The sequence below is a fragment of the Gadus morhua genome, chromosome 9 (genome assembly GCF_902167405.1).
Source record: "Gadus morhua chromosome 9, gadMor3.0, whole genome shotgun sequence".
Lineage (NCBI taxonomy): Eukaryota > Metazoa > Chordata > Actinopteri > Gadiformes > Gadidae > Gadus > Gadus morhua.
Window position 1 is genome coordinate 24370522 of NC_044056.1, and position 15652 is coordinate 24386173.

Here is a 15652-nt window from a genome sequence, read left to right on the forward strand (position 1 = left end):
GCTGAGCATACTGACCCCGCATGCAGAGGACGGCTCACCAATGAATCACTAATGACACTCTGGGTGACTGGCAGGCAAAGGGCCCACACACACACACACTGGTGTGTATTGGTCAGTGTATAAACATAGACATGGGGGGAGAGGTGTGTGTGTGTGTGTGTGTGTGTGTGTGTGTGTGTGTGTGTGTGTGTGTGTGTGTGTGTGTGTGTGTGTGTGTGTGTGGGGGGGGGCGAGGGGTAAAGACTTTGTATAATTGGCATTCGTCAGTGTATTCCATTGTTTGTAAAAAAAAACACACACACACACACACACACACACACCCCCCCCCCCCCCCCCCCCCCCCCCCCTCTGTGGAAGATCTCCAGTGAGGAAGATCCTCCTTAACATTGTTGAGAATAAAAAATGTAGATTGCCCAGACCACTGTTATGAATTAATGCCCTTAAATATGACTACTTTAATGCCATTGTTTATGTAATGTTCGTTTCCCTGGGTAGAGGGACATTAGCACCCCCGATCGCCTATTGACAATTACTTCAGGGAGGACGTTCCTCCCTCAGCCTCCATTGACTCCCATTCATTTCCCCGAAAGTGTTGGCGGCCGGTGAATAACATGGGGCTCAAAGGGATAGAGGAGGAAAGACCTCCTCTGAGCAGGGTGTGACTAGCTCAGGAATCTGGATCCCACCTACGTCTGTTCACGAATAGGCTTGAACCCTGGCTGCGCTATGAACCAATAAGCAGGAGCCCTGGCTGTGGAGCAGCCCGGAGGGAGGGGTTATCCCCTCAAGTCTAGGCTACGACAACCAACGAACCCGCTCAGTCGTATCCCTCGTTTCCACCGAGCGGTGCGCTACTGGTTATTGCGGTACAGTGCGACTCTGTTCGCTTATATTGACGAACGCAACAACGTTTCGGTTGCCTGCGGCCGGGCAAGGAGGATTGACTTGATCTATAAATGAAGTCCCTCAATCTTAATTGGCTCTTAACACCATGACCAACATTCTGAAATACCTATTAACAGCCACATTTGCCTCAAACAATGTTAGGCTTACAACCCATGTAAATAGCTGTGAAATAATGTTCGTGTTAGGCCCAATGGGCCCAATGATAGGCCCAGATTTTATTATTTAGTTTTACAAGTCAAGAGTAGGCCTGATTTGAATAATTGGCTTTGCATCCTTTCCTTCTGTCCTTGTATTTCAAGACATGCTGCCCACCAGCTTTCAAAGTAAAATGCTGCCATTAGTGGATTTGTATCAATTCACATAATTATCCCTCCCTGCTATTTTGTAGTTCACCAAAACACCCTGAAACAACTTCAGTCTCACATAGTTATGCCACCATACACCATTAACAGTGCAAGTAGGCCAATGGCAACCAAGCGCGCAGTCCTTTCTCCCTCACTTTAAAAACCACAACCCGGTCCACTTGACATCGTGTAGGTGCATGACACGTGGTAGGCCTACCGTAAAACTTCAATAGCCCAGGCTTTCATTTGTTTCAATAACTGAACTATCGAACAAATATCTTGCTCAGCAAAGATGGGAAATACTACAACATTTATTATTTACACAAGTATAAATGTTCCTACCGTACGTAGGCCTTATACACATTACCAGGCAATAGAATAACGCCCACCCACACACACACACACACACGGTGGCGGAGTGGTAATCGGGAGAGTCGGGAGTATTCCCGTTGGGCCGTTAACGTTTCGGGGCTGTGCGCCCGCATCCTCTCACTCACTCAACAGACGCTACACTCACTAACTGTCAACTTCGCAACCAAGTCGATTTTGTCTAGAGGGGAGTAACTGAGCGGCCCCTCCCCAAGTGGTACAGCCCAGGTGGGCCTTGAATTGCGATTGGTCAGAAAGACGCGACAGCTAATGACAACATTGAACTCTCGTGCAGGCTTTAACAGAGCGACACACAAACACACATTTTTAAGTGTGTGTGTGTACCCGCTCCGTATACTTGCTTGTCCCAACAACTTTGTGAGGCGTGCAATGTTTGCCAAGCCAAAAGAGCGTTAATCGCGCGATAAAAGAATTAACACCGTTAAAATTGGTCTGCGTTAACGCCGTTAGTAACGCGTTAAACTGACAGCACTAATATATATAGTAGCCAACTTTTTGTCGTGTGAGAAAGGATTCTATTTTTGAAATCGATCTATCCACAGTGGCTTATGATGGACTGAGACTTACCCATGGCCTGCTTGCCCATAGCACACTGGTATGTGTTCCTAGGGGACTGGTTATGGTGGGGGTAGGGGATGAGACCAGCACATACTCCAAGCAGCGTGAAGGGCTCGATCTCCAGGTGTGTTGTCTCTCTGCATAAACATAACGACAAGAGAAGACACGCACAGCACGGTGAGAGCAGAGACCTCACACATCCTCCCAGTCGTCCACCACGGAAACCTGTAGTATGTTTCAGCATCTACACATCAAATACCACTGGCCTGCTGTCATCCTACCCTTCAGAAGAAAGATCGAGAAAGCAACCAGTCCTAGGGAAGCATCACTTCAGCCTAATAAACCCATCAATGATTCATTCATTACGACTTTGGTGGTCAGGATACTCACTTGGTGATCATGTGCTCATAGAGAGCTATCTGACAGTCGTTCTCCTCGTTCACGTCCAGATACTCCACCAAACTCTCGTGAAGGAAGTCCTCAAAGGTTCTGACAAGACAGGAGTGATAAGTCAATCAACAATACATCGTCTCCATGATAACACAGGACAGGAGAGATGGGATACATCAATCAACAATACACCGCCTCAATGATAACACAGGACAGGGAGACAAGGACAAGGTTATGCTGTCACAGTAACGTGTTGTGAGGTGTTGTACCTGTAGCCCTGAGAAAGCTCATCGATGTGTCGGTTCTTCACCATCGGCTGACCTTTCTTCACGATGATATAGGGCCTAACGACATTGGTCAGAGGTCAACGGATCATCTATCAAGGCTTGAGGTCAGGTTGGTCTCATTTACAATTTCACAAAACTGTGGATGATAAACATGTCAATAATATTGTAAAAGGGAACAATTAATTTAATTAAGGTATATTTGTTTCATAATCCTGTGTACACATTTATTTCTATGTTTCTATGTCTTGAATATCTTTATATACACACATACGATATGATTATTCATGCTGCATGCAACTTGTGGAGTCAGAATAGAAAGCACAGAGGCCGTAGAGAAATTAAAATATATATTCTCCATATTCAAGATTCAAACAATATCAGTAGTGGCAATGTTAATGTAAATGCAAAACCAAATTTAAACATTACAAACACATTTAAACAATTACATGCAGACATGATGAAGCGTGATGCACACCTACAATACACCCCACATTACAGGACATGGAGTTCTCCTACCGACACAGGCGCCCCCCGTCCGAGGAGATGTACACACAGCGGTCCGTCAGGTTGGTTGAGATGGAGACGAACTCTGTGATGAAGCCAGCTCGACGCATCAGCCTGAAGGTGCTGACCAGCTTCTGGTGGTCTCTGATCACCCCCAGGATGTTACCTGGGACACACACACACACACACACACACACACACACACACACACACACACACACACACACACACACACACACACACACACACACACACACACACACACACACACACACACACACACACACACACACACACACAGTTATAGAGTGTGTGGTCCTATGGCGCATATATGACTGAACACAAAGACCCCCATGGTCTTGAGCAGCAGCAGCAGGCAGCTAATTAAACGACAGCTATTATAATTTGACAGTTATCGTAAACAAGCAAAAAAGGACCTAATGACAACACACTGTAATTAATGGGCCAAGTTGTGTCACAACAGTAATATCAACCGGTGGCACACGATTAATGACTTATTGGCCAGCCTTGCCTCCCTTCATGGTATTAGCCATTAGGTTTCAAACAGGATGGATTAGTAGCTCCTTTTCAAGTCGTCCTTTAATAGAAAGAACCAAAGAAGAAAAGCCTTCCTCTTTGTTTACGGGCCTTCTATGCACTTAGGACACCGTTGAATCATAATGAAATGGGGGGAAGGTTTCAACAACCATAAACTAAATAATAAATGTTCATTAAGGGGAAAACCAAATATCACAACAAAAATGTCCATTTGGGAACCAGGACAGCAGAAGACCTTCCTTCCCGGTCCCTGGAGATGGAAGCTCTTCTCCAGGTCTGGTGGGTTAGGTTTGGCCATCATCTCTCCTCCCTACCGTTGAGGAAGACGAGGAAGACGGAGGGGTAGGAGAGCTCCTCTCCACACAGCAGGTTGACGTCCTCCACGCCCAGGTTCATGGCCAGCTTGATGATGGGTCCGTCCTCCATGTCAGTGGTGATGTGGGTCATCAGTGCCAGGTTCTTCACCAGACCACAGGCCTGGGGAACACACAAACCAACCAGGTTACAAGGACAGTACATCATTTAAAAAATACTCAATGTATCAAAGCTTAGTTAGAGACAAAAGGGATACAATATCAACAAAATGCTATCAATTCTACAAATAAGACTGGTTCAAAGGCATTCTATATTTTGTGTGTCCAAAGAGGAAACAACATCTGGAAGTTAAGACTGAAACACGCGTCTCTGAAGAGCACAGAGGAGCGTCTGACCTATCAGGGGACCTCTCCTCCCATTGGTTCAGGGCATCCATCTTTCATGTCAATCACATGCACGCACACAGCACTAACATAGCTTCACCACAACTCTCCTCAATTGTGGAGAAATTAAGGGAGGGAGTAGAAAGGGGGGGCGGCACGTCAGTTTTTTTCTGCTCTCTACCTTCCCAACTCACAAAAGTGTCGTCACGTCTTTACTTTATTCCGTGTTTAGACAAGCATTTTTGGGAGGAAATCTGCGTGCAAACAGTGACGCAAAAGTGTGCGGAACTCGATTGGGTATACATGCGAGGCGGCAAGGTGGTGTTGTGATACACTATCACACAACACCGCCATGTCTGAGGGCATGCGTAGAATCTTCCTTCTTCTCTCATCTGCGCCGCGAAAACCAAAACAAGGCTACCGCTGCGTGTAATTACAGATCCTTCTCTGTTCAGTAAAACTATCTGTACATATCCTATACATTTCGTGCAAAGACTCCTGTACGTTTATTAGAGCTGCCAGAGCAGCTTGAAGGTCCGACGCATGGAAATATTCCAACACGTTTGTTTATTTCCCTGTACTGGCGCATGTATGTGACGTAAACGGAGCGTATTCAAGTTTTCCCACTCTTGAGGGCGGTTTCAGATTTTTGAGTTTTTCAGCCCCATAAACGCTGTCACCTTCTAATCGAAAAGGCTCCAACAGCAAACATTCTTTGTGCATTCTTTAGGCGTGTCCCGCCACAAGATACTTTTTCCTCCCTCCCAGCCATATATTGAGGAGCTCCACAGATGCTGGCCAGACCTGAGATCTCTATGTCATCACACCAGTGACAGCAGGTCCTTGGCTTCAATGCAGAATGCCAGCAAGCATGGACTTGACCAAATGCCAGCCGTAGAGCCGACCATTGCCTCCCTCATTGTGGCACCAGAGGAGGTGTTGAGGTCGAATGCTTGCTGTCCCATGCCACATTGTCGCATCACTAATGACCTATTAACAAAGTGCTATGACACAGCGGCACGTATCGGGAACTCCTTGTCCCATTTGATACTGGCCCTGTCTCGGTCCTTGCAATCATCCAGTGCAGATACTTCAGTGGATGATTCAGTCCAAGTGACACTTCTTTGCAAGCGTTTGCCTTCATGACCAGAGTGCTTGGTAGGCTGATGTCGTCACTTACGCGGGCTCGCCGCCAGGTATGGCTGGCCCAGTTCCCATTATCAGAGCCATGCCACAGAACCCTCTGCACTCTCCCCGTAGTTCCAAGAGAGCTGTTTGGCCAAGCAGCACAACAGGCCTTGAATCGTGGCATCCAGGCTAACCAGCAGTTTGCTAGCCTTCGGGGAGCTACATCCCTACCGAGAAAGCAGCCTCCACAAGGTTATGGCACCAATCGTCCTCTTTCGCCAGCACGTCCTAGTGGTTATCCCAGGACCTCACCAGCTCCTGAGCGACCCCATCAACCCCGTCGGGCTCCCATAAGGCCAGGCACAGAGGGGTCTGTGCCCCAGGCCCACAAGAGGTCGTGGGGGCAGGTACTGACGGCTCAGGGCCGGGCTCAGGGCACTTGGCCCAGCAGCACCTCATCTGCTGGGGAAGTTGCACTACAGACCCTTGGGTGGTGACCACGCTTTCCCGGGGGTACGATCTCCAATTCAGACGCCGGCCCCCAGTTTTCAAGGGAATCAGAATGACTACATTCAGTGATCCCACAAGGCGACAGGCCCTCAGCCAGGAGGTATCCACACTCCTGGAGAAGAAGGCCATCGAGATCGTAGATCCTCAGACACAGCAAGTTGGGTTTTACTCAGTGTATTTTTTAGTTCCAAAAAAAGAGGGTGGGTTTCACCCTATACTGGACTTACGAGGGCTGAACAGTTTTCTTAAAGTATTGCCCTTTCACATGCTAAAGACAGCGGAAGTGCTCCAGGCCGTTGCACGGCAAAGCTGGTTCCCATCAATAGATTTAAAGAATGCATATTTTCACGTCCCGATAGCACCACATCACAGGCCATACGTACGCATCGCATTCGAAGGGCGGGCCTACCAGTAAAGGGTCCTCCCATTTGGGTTATCCCTAGCCCCACGGATCTTCACAAGGTGCATGCGGGCAGCGCTCGCACCAATGCAAGCCACCGGAATGCAAATCCTCTCTTATCTGGACGATTGAGAGCAGGACACCACAGCCCTCCTAGGCCATGTGGAAAGGTTGGGTCTTCCAGTCAACTATGGCAAAAGTAGTCCAATACCCAGCCAATAGGTACTGTTCCTTGGCATAACCCTGGACTCCGTCTAAATGCTTGCCTTCCCGTCTCCGCGGCCGGTAGAGGCCATACTCCAGATCCTCCTGCATTTTCGGGAGGACAGGATGGTAAGGTACAGCCTTTTTCTCAGGCTGTTGGGAATGCTGACGTCAGTAACGTCAATAGTGCCACTGGGCCTCCTCCACTTGCGGCCGTTCCAAGTTTGGACCAATGGCCTCCACTTAGATCCGAGGTTGCACGGATCCAGGAATGTCAGGGTGTCCAGTCAATACCTCCTGGCATTACAACCCAGGAGACGCAGGGCATATCTTGCCAAAGGTGTCACACTGGGTTCGATCCCCTTACGCCGCGAGGTGGTGGTGACCGATGCTTCGCTCTCTGGCTGGGGGGCAGTGTGGCAGCACAGGGCGATGAGAGGACTCTGGAGTGCGCAGCCCAGGACACAGCACATAAATGTGCTCGAGCTCCGTGTTATTTATTTAGCACTCCGCGAATTCCTGCCATATTTGAGGGGCAGACATGTTCTGGTACGATGCGACAACAAGTCAGCTGTCTACAATGTGAACCACCAAGGGGGCACAAGGTCGGCTCAGTCATTACGGGTTGAACAGCAACTTCTTGTATGGGCTCTCCCTTACTTTTCCAGCCTCAGGGCTATGCACGTTCCAGGGCCACAGAACACGGGGGCAGACTTTTTCACGCCAGAGACCTCCGTCGGGGGAGCGCCAAATCCACCCAGAGGTAGTAGAGGCAATATGGAGCAAATATGGCACAGCAGAGGAGGACCTGTTTGCTTCAGAGTCCACAACACATTGTCCCCCTCTGGTTCTCTCTGTCAGAGACGAGTCCGATGGGACAGGATGCCCTTGCACAGCCATTGCCACGTCAGGTCCTTTATGCCTTCCCTCCATTTCCACTGATAAGGTTAACTCTAGACAGAGCTCCGAAGGGGAACCACAGACTCCTGCTGGTTGCCCCTAACTGGCCAGGGAGACCTTGGCTTCCAGTAATGTAAAGGCTGCTGGATGGAGGTCCATGGTGCCTGCCGAAGAGGCGGGACCTGCTCTCACAGCTGGGGGGCCTAATCTGGCACCCCAGACCAGAGTGCCTGCAGCTATGGGTTTGGCCCTTGAGGGGCCTGATCCACTTATAATGGAATGTGACCAGGAGGTAGTTCAAACCATCATAGACTCAAGAGCTCCCTCCACCAGGGCACTTGCTATGCTAACAGGTGGAAGATATTTGCAAAGTGGTTTGAGGCTCAGAGAGAGGTACTGGAGTGTTCCTCAGTGCCAATTATACTGCGTTTTTTGCAGTCCTTACTGGAGAGGAAGCTATCTGCTTCCACTTTAAGGGTCTATGTGGCTGCCATTTCATCCAGGCACATTAAGGTTGATAGGGGGGGTGGTTGGGTCTCATTCATTGGTGACCCGATTTCTTAAAAGGAGCCCAGCGGAGGAACCCCCTACGGGCTGTCAAGGTTCCCTCATAGGACCTACCTCTGGTACTTGGGTCTGGACCTGTTTTCCTTGACTGCCTTTGCCTCTTATCATCAGAGGCCATTCCGCCAGGAGTGTCTCCACCTCCTGGGCAGCATTACGACGATTGCCTCTAATTGAGATTTGTTCAGCGGCCTCCTGGGCGTCAGCGTGCACCTTTGCCCGATTTTACAGCGTCAATGTAGCTGCTCACCACGCAGTGGCTGCAGTAGTTTTTCAGGAACCCTCAGGCCCTTCCTAATAGGTGGGTACAGGATTCCTCGTGACTACACTGGTAAAAGTCATCCAGTGTTAAGCACTGCCTCTGGCGGTCAGTAAGAATGAAATAGAACAAGAGTTACGTATGCAACTACGGTTCTATGAATTCTGGATGACCGCCAGATTTCTCTGTCACTCGGAATCTTGCGAGAAGATTCTGAAGGGACATCTTGGAGAGTGACGTGGGCTTATATAGACGGGCGGCCCGACGTCATCGACGGTCACGTGTGACTTTATTATATATTAAATATAGATATTAGATATTAAATACTCGACCTACGCATGAGCGATGGATAACATCGAGTGCTAAGCACTGCCTCTGGCGGTCATCCAGAATTCATAGAACCGTAGTTACATACGTAACTCTCGGTTAGATCTCACCTAGAACAGTGTAAATTGTAGTAAAATGTAGGGGTTAAATCTCAGCTAGAACAGTGTTAATAGTAGTATAATGTAGGGGTTAAATCTCAGCTAGAACAGTGTTAATAGTAGTATAATGTAGGGGTTAAATCTCAGCTAGAACAGTGTTAATAGTAGTATAATGTAGGGGTTAAATCTCACCTAGAACAGTTTTAATAGTAGTATAATGTAGGGGTTGAATCTCAGCTAGAACAGTGTTAATAGTAGTATAATGTAGGGGTTAAATCTCACCTAGAACAGTGTTAATAGTAGTGTAATGTAGGGCTTGCCCAGTTTTAAATCCCAAACCAAACAATTATTGGAGTGTTGGAGTGCTCTTTCGGCTCCAGTTTATTGTGTGACTGATACACCAACAAAGTGGTAAAGTTGGACCCCCCCATGTGCTGAAAGTGTTGCAGAGGTGCGTGGAGAGAGACCTCTGGTGATGCACTCACCTCTCCCTCGGGCGTGTCTGATGGGCACAGCATCCCCCACTGGGACGGCTGCAGGGAGCGCGGCCCGCTGACCTTGCGGGTCTTCTCGAACTGGGAGGAGATGCGGGTCATCATGCCCAGGGCGGATATGAAGGAGAGGCGGGACAGCACCTGGGTAACGCCCTGACGGTCCATCTTGAACCTCTTCAGGGACCAGTTCCCCTGTGAAAGAGGTCAGGGCTTAAAAGGGGTGACATCATGCATTTTTAGGGTTAATGACTGCGTTTTGCCTGCATGTTAGAAATACCCCTTATTATTCTCACACTGTTAATTTCTGCAAAACCAATTTCAGCGTCAAAAACATAATTTTTTCCATCATTTCGCACGTTTGAGCCCAAACAAGCCGTTTCACACTTAGTGAGGGGTGTTCAGTACCCCCGGCGCCCTGCGGACCCACGGTGGAGAAGGCGTTCATTCCCAGGTTCCCCAGGTGCCCTGCGGACTTACGGTGGAGACGGCGCTCAGACCCCAGTTCCCCAGGCGCCCTGCGGACTTACGTCGGAGACGGCGTTCAGACCCCAGTTCCCCAGGCGCCCTGCGGACCCATGGTGGAGACGGCGTTCAGCCCCAGGTTCCCCAGGCGCCCTGCGGACTTACGGTGGAGATGGCGTTGACCATGCCGTTGGTGATCTGGTCCTGCCTCATGTGCTTCACCACGTCAAACTGAGCTGCCCTCTGCTTGGGGATGATCTGGTCGGCGATCTTCTTCAGCTCTGAGTTGAACTTCTTAAACAGGTCTTCAAACAGCAGAGAGAGCAGCTAGGGGGGGGGGGGGGGAGTGAGGAGAGGAGGAAGCACAAACTCAACCAACACACAACGGAGGACATCAACACACTGAACAGAGCCCTGTGTGATGGAGTCGTCAACACGTGTGTGTGTGTGTGTGTGTGTGTGTGTGTGTGTGTGTGTGTGTGTGTGTGTGTGTGTGTGTGTGTGTGTGTGTGTGTGTGTGTGTGTGTGTGTGTGTGTGTGTGTGTGTGTGTGTACTCCCTTATCAGCAGAGAGACGGTGCTGACTGTCAGATTTAATAACCCAGCGTTGCCAGCTCTCTGATAAGTCTGACCTGGCCCTACGCCCAGACACCCCCCCCCACCCCCCACAGGAGGCAACCTCTGGCATAACCCCCACCCACCTGTGCATTAGCATAAATCCAAAACAAACAGGCTCAAATTAATAAAGAAATTAAGCTTCAGTAGCGCTGCCGAGCCAATTAGTTGAATGTCAGAGAACTGTTAATTGGAGAGCACGGAGCTTTGCTGTTGTTGCGTCGCGAGTGTGTAAGCCCACGGTCGAAAAAAAAGTGGGCTCAGTTTTCTCCCCTCTCCTCCCCCTCCCTCTCACCCCCCCAACCTGGTCTGTGTAAAGGAAGGGGGGGGGGGATTAAAGGCCTCAAGACAGCAGTAATTACATTATCAGAGCTGAGCTACAGGATTAGCTCAATCGCTCCAGTCAAGACTGCCATTCCATTGTCACGCCACTGGAAGGAAGAACAATGTGTGTCCCCCATGCATCCCGGCACTGGGCCCTATGTGATGGAGCATATTTCCACGTCCGACCAAGCGGGGGCTGGGGGGGACCTAAACAAAACAGGCAGACACAAAAGCCGAGGGTGGGGATGATGAGCATCTTATTAAAAGGAGAGGAGATGCAGGTGAGAGATGAGGCGGGCTGCAGCCTGCGTCCTCTTGGCTCCCTCTTGGATCAGGCCTCTGCACAGTGTCTGGCAGCGCGTTGTTAAGCTGGTTTGTCTCACAGATCAGACTGAATGGAAGTTTGGAATGCGGCCCTCTCTCAAAATAATTCTGATTTGAATAAATAGCCACTTGATATAAATATGAGCATCCTGGTGGGACTCCATCCAGCTCCTTTAATTACAAAGTACTCCGCTATGAACTGTAATAAGAAGGCGCATTATTCTGGTACCTGCCCAGCCAGCTCCAGACGCTTGTTTCCATAGTAATCCCTGTCATCCACCTTGTGCTCCCCCTGAGCCAGGATGACCCGGCGCACCATCACCGCCAGGTAAACACACTTCGCCCGGAAGTTAAACTCCTTCACCTAGATGAGTGGACAAACACCAACAACATACATCAATACAAAATATTAAAGAAGTTATTTAAACACCAGTCAAAGAAAATCATACACAGCAATATAATATAAAATAATAAAAGGTGTGCATGCTAATTATTTGCAATTGCCTAACGAAGGCACAAGGTGGGAGGAAGATGACGAAGGCTTACTGGTACGTGCGTGAGGATGAGCTGGGCCAGTAGCTCCCTAGCCTCCTCCATCTTGGTTTTCTTGGGTCCACCCCACATCCTCTGTCGCCTCACCTTGTTGCCCAGGTACTTCAAGGCCTGGACACAGGGGGTGGGCATCACACAGAGCAGACCACAGATAATAAGAACTAAAGAATCAGCCAGTAGAAAGACATCGTGCAAAAAATACCCCAAGAAACAAAATGATGGATTTAAAATGTTACACACTGATGTTTATGTTCAAAGACCAACATACACAATAGAAACCAGACATCCTGAACACGCTTATACACCTGAGTCAGTGCCTAACTGAATATGTGACTGATTTAGAAATGTAGGTCAAAGGTTAAGCAGGCTGAAGACATCCACAGAGACCACCCACCCTGTGCTCTGTCTATTATATATTCAAACACAATCACTCGGAATCAAAACTTAGAAAAGGTGCAATGCATTCTTTGATTAATTGATTGCATTACTTGAGCAATGGAGCGCCACAACCTCGAACAATCACCGAGCGGAAAGTCATTTAGCACGTTGTGGATGTGGTGGATTTTTAGGCAGACATTTCTCAAATCCATAGAAATTGAAGATACAAAGTAAATTAAATCAAAGTATTTCACTCTGGGATCGCCGTGTTGTTCTCTGTAGTCTGCGTGTTCACAGGTCCCGCGTCAGCATATTCTTTAGAAGTCTGCCTACAACACGCTGACCAGGATTCAGGGAAGCCAAGCCAGGTAAGTACCTGAGTCTGGGTGAAGATCTCGGCCTTCTGACACTCCTCCAGGCTGGGGGAGAAGTTGGCCACCACGTGTTCCTCTGTTCCAATCATCTGAACAATCTCCTGGTCACTCTCCACACCCATGGCCTTCCCCCAAAACACAGGGCGACAGTTAAAACACAGAGCGACAGTTAAAACACAGAGAGACAGTTAAAACACAGAGAGACAGTTAAACACAGAGCGACAGTTAAACACAGAGCGACAGTTAAACACAGAGCGACAGTTAAAACACAGAGCGACAGTTAAAACACAGAGCGACAGTTAAAAACCAAGAGCGACAGTCAAAAACACAGAGCGACAGTTAGAACACAGAGCGACAGTTAAACACAGCAAGAAAACTAAGTATAAAGACTGTGTCATACAATAGATGTTTATCTGAAAAAATATAATTTATGACCGTAAGAATGAAGATAATTAAGTTCAGAAAAGTATATATTGCAATACCAACAGGTAAACTGGCCGTTGGGGTTGGTTTTGGGAACATAATGTCAGAGGCACTGGTGAGCCGGTTAACTTATCATTACATCTCTGATATTTGCTTATGGGAATGTGGTGTGGTGGATACCGATTCAACAGTGTGTTTGACTACACAGGGGATTTAAAACAGCTCTACGAAGAAGGAACAAAACATAGGAAGGAACTAGAGGTAATGATAAAAACTTGCTGGACACAAATTTAACTGAGACTACAAGAAGAGAAGGTTCTTTATTTAAGAAATATATACAGAAAAAGCTTACTTTCTTACTCATCCTGTTATGGTCTCACAGCGCCCCCTAGCATACAAAGCAAGGTACAGCACCGTGTCCGTGTCTAGGCCAATTGGAGAATGTTATCATTACCTTGAATATAATGGCGATGGGCGCGTCCTCGGAGAGAGTGTTATGTCTCAGGTAGAATCTGCCTTTCTTCACAACCATATTCGTCCTACTCTTCTTCTCATGGGTTGAGCTGAAAGGAGAGTTTATCATTCAAATAAAATGTAAGTAAAAAGGTAAAAAACTTCCAGAAATACTCAATTGAAGGAATATACATGCGCTCATTACCCATCTTTAGTTATAAGGAAATATCAAAATAGCAATTGATTTTGCTGTTGGCTTCCAAGTTTTGTATTGGGGGACCTACTCTACTAATTCTGTGATCCCAATATTGAATCATTCCTAATTCCAAATGCTGAGTGTAACCAGAGTTACCAGGTGTGAGATCTAACCAGAGTTACCAGGTGTGAGATCTAACCAGAGTGACCAGGTGTGAGATCTAACCAGAGTGACCAGGTGTGAGATCTAACCACAGTTACCAGGTGTGAGATCTAACAGAGTTACCAGGTGAGAGATCTAACAGAGTTACCAGGTGTGAGATCTAACAGAGTTACCAGGTGTGAGATCTAACCAGAGTTACCAGGTGTGAGATCTAACCAGAGTTAACAGGTTTGAGATCTAACCAGAGTTAACAGGTTTGAGATCTAACAGAGTTACCAGGTGTGAGAGCAGTGTCCACAGGTGTGAGACCAGTTAAAGAGCAGCATGTGCATCACCTGGTGACCGAGGCCCCGACGGCTCCTTTCCTGTCCTGCTCCACGATGATGCGGTTCTTGGAGAGCTGTTCCTGGATCAGGATCACCTTCTCCTGCCCTTTCACGATGAAGTACCCACCTGTCACCAAACACATCCACAAACTCACTTCATACATCTTCAGTTTCAGTTATGTCGACATATTGCAGGGCAGCCATTTCATGTCTTTGTATTTGGTGGAGGGAGACGGTACTGAACCTGGATCCAAAGGGCACTCGTTGAGTTTGGACACTTCCATGGGGGATTTCCCTGTGAGCACGCAGTTGGAGCTGCGCAGCATGATGGGCATTCTGAGATTATAGAGACAGGAAAGGACAAGCATGACGATAATACAAAAATACTAAATGTGTACAAACTAGTGAACTCAGTGAACAGGTGGCTCTGTGAGGCTCAGTAGCACCTTCCAATGGGCAGGGCGTTGCGGATGATCCTCTGGCTGCCTCTTGTGTACTCAATGTCCACGGTGATGGGCGCTGAGTAGGTCATGTCTCGCAGACGGCACTGGTCCAAACACACACTGAATCAACACCACAGGAAGGCTGACTGCACTACTTCATTACCTGTTCAGTAGCTAGTACCTTTAGAAGAGGCTTTTAAAGATTTAGTGATTTATTTAATTGGCATTAGATGTTATTAATGAGCAAGTGCTGACTGGTGGGATAAAACCTAGAAACATTTGTTAGGGAATCCAACATCCTAACCACTGGGATGTATTGGTGAGGATGCAGGTTGGAGCAGGTGGTCTGGTGGCCGGACCACCCTTTCCCAGCACTACAGAATACTAACAGACATTACAGTACACACACATCTAACCTGACGATGTGCTGCTCCACACTAACCTCATGGGGAGAGACGGGCCTGGTGACATTGAAGCTCTCCTCCACATCCGGCATGCCCACGTATATGTTCAGGTACCTGGAAGTCAAGGTTGGTGACTTATAGAGTTCACTGAGGCCAAACCGTTTGTTAAAAGGTGAGAGTAAAATGACGGGGTCTGAGACATACTTGAGGTACCACATGGGGTCAGCATCGCTGGTGATCTTCTCGTTTGCTTTCATGATTTTCTTGATCTATAAAATAACCATATTTGTTTTAATTTGTATATTCAAGCGCAGTTACAACAGAGTTTTTATCATTTGAATGTTACCTCCACGTTGATGAAGTAGTTGAATGAGTCGATGTGCTGCTTTACCAGACCTTTGACCTGGAGATGAACACATTATGTTTATGTTGTAAAGACGATCATAGCGCGATTATGACACTGCATGAAAAGAGGCGTATCTGGACTGGCATAATCCGGTTTCCTGCACAGATAATGATACAGCCGTTTGTCCACGTGTCAGGCTCGAACCCCAGGGTCATCTCACCTCCCCACTGGTCCAGTGGTTTGACCAATGGGGAGGGGTTTGATACATTATTATTTATACAAATGATTATAAATGAATTTTTTTTTTCTTCATCAGACGATTATATAGATAGCCAGAAAAACAACTGACACA

The 15652-nt window shown here is 47.8% G+C and overlaps 1 protein-coding gene across 1 annotated transcript in view; it reads right to left on the reverse strand.

The window, feature by feature from the left end:
* polr3b (polymerase (RNA) III (DNA directed) polypeptide B) overlaps positions 1-15652 on the reverse strand; it is a 30304-nt gene that overhangs the window by 13386 nt on the left and 1266 nt on the right. Inside the window, exons 3-19 of the mRNA XM_030366217.1 lie at positions 15301-15357; positions 15159-15223; positions 14993-15068; positions 14554-14654; positions 14352-14443; positions 14117-14234; positions 13425-13533; positions 12550-12672; positions 11790-11906; positions 11473-11607; positions 10147-10308; positions 9511-9711; positions 4252-4414; positions 3392-3545; positions 2858-2932; positions 2589-2687; positions 2208-2335 (exon numbers count right to left, since the gene is read on the reverse strand). Of these exons, the coding sequence (XP_030222077.1) occupies positions 2208-2335; positions 2589-2687; positions 2858-2932; positions 3392-3545; positions 4252-4414; positions 9511-9711; positions 10147-10308; positions 11473-11607; positions 11790-11906; positions 12550-12672; positions 13425-13533; positions 14117-14234; positions 14352-14443; positions 14554-14654; positions 14993-15068; positions 15159-15223; positions 15301-15357 (1975 nt within the window). The remainder of the gene's footprint in view (positions 1-2207; positions 2336-2588; positions 2688-2857; positions 2933-3391; positions 3546-4251; positions 4415-9510; positions 9712-10146; positions 10309-11472; positions 11608-11789; positions 11907-12549; positions 12673-13424; positions 13534-14116; positions 14235-14351; positions 14444-14553; positions 14655-14992; positions 15069-15158; positions 15224-15300; positions 15358-15652) is intronic.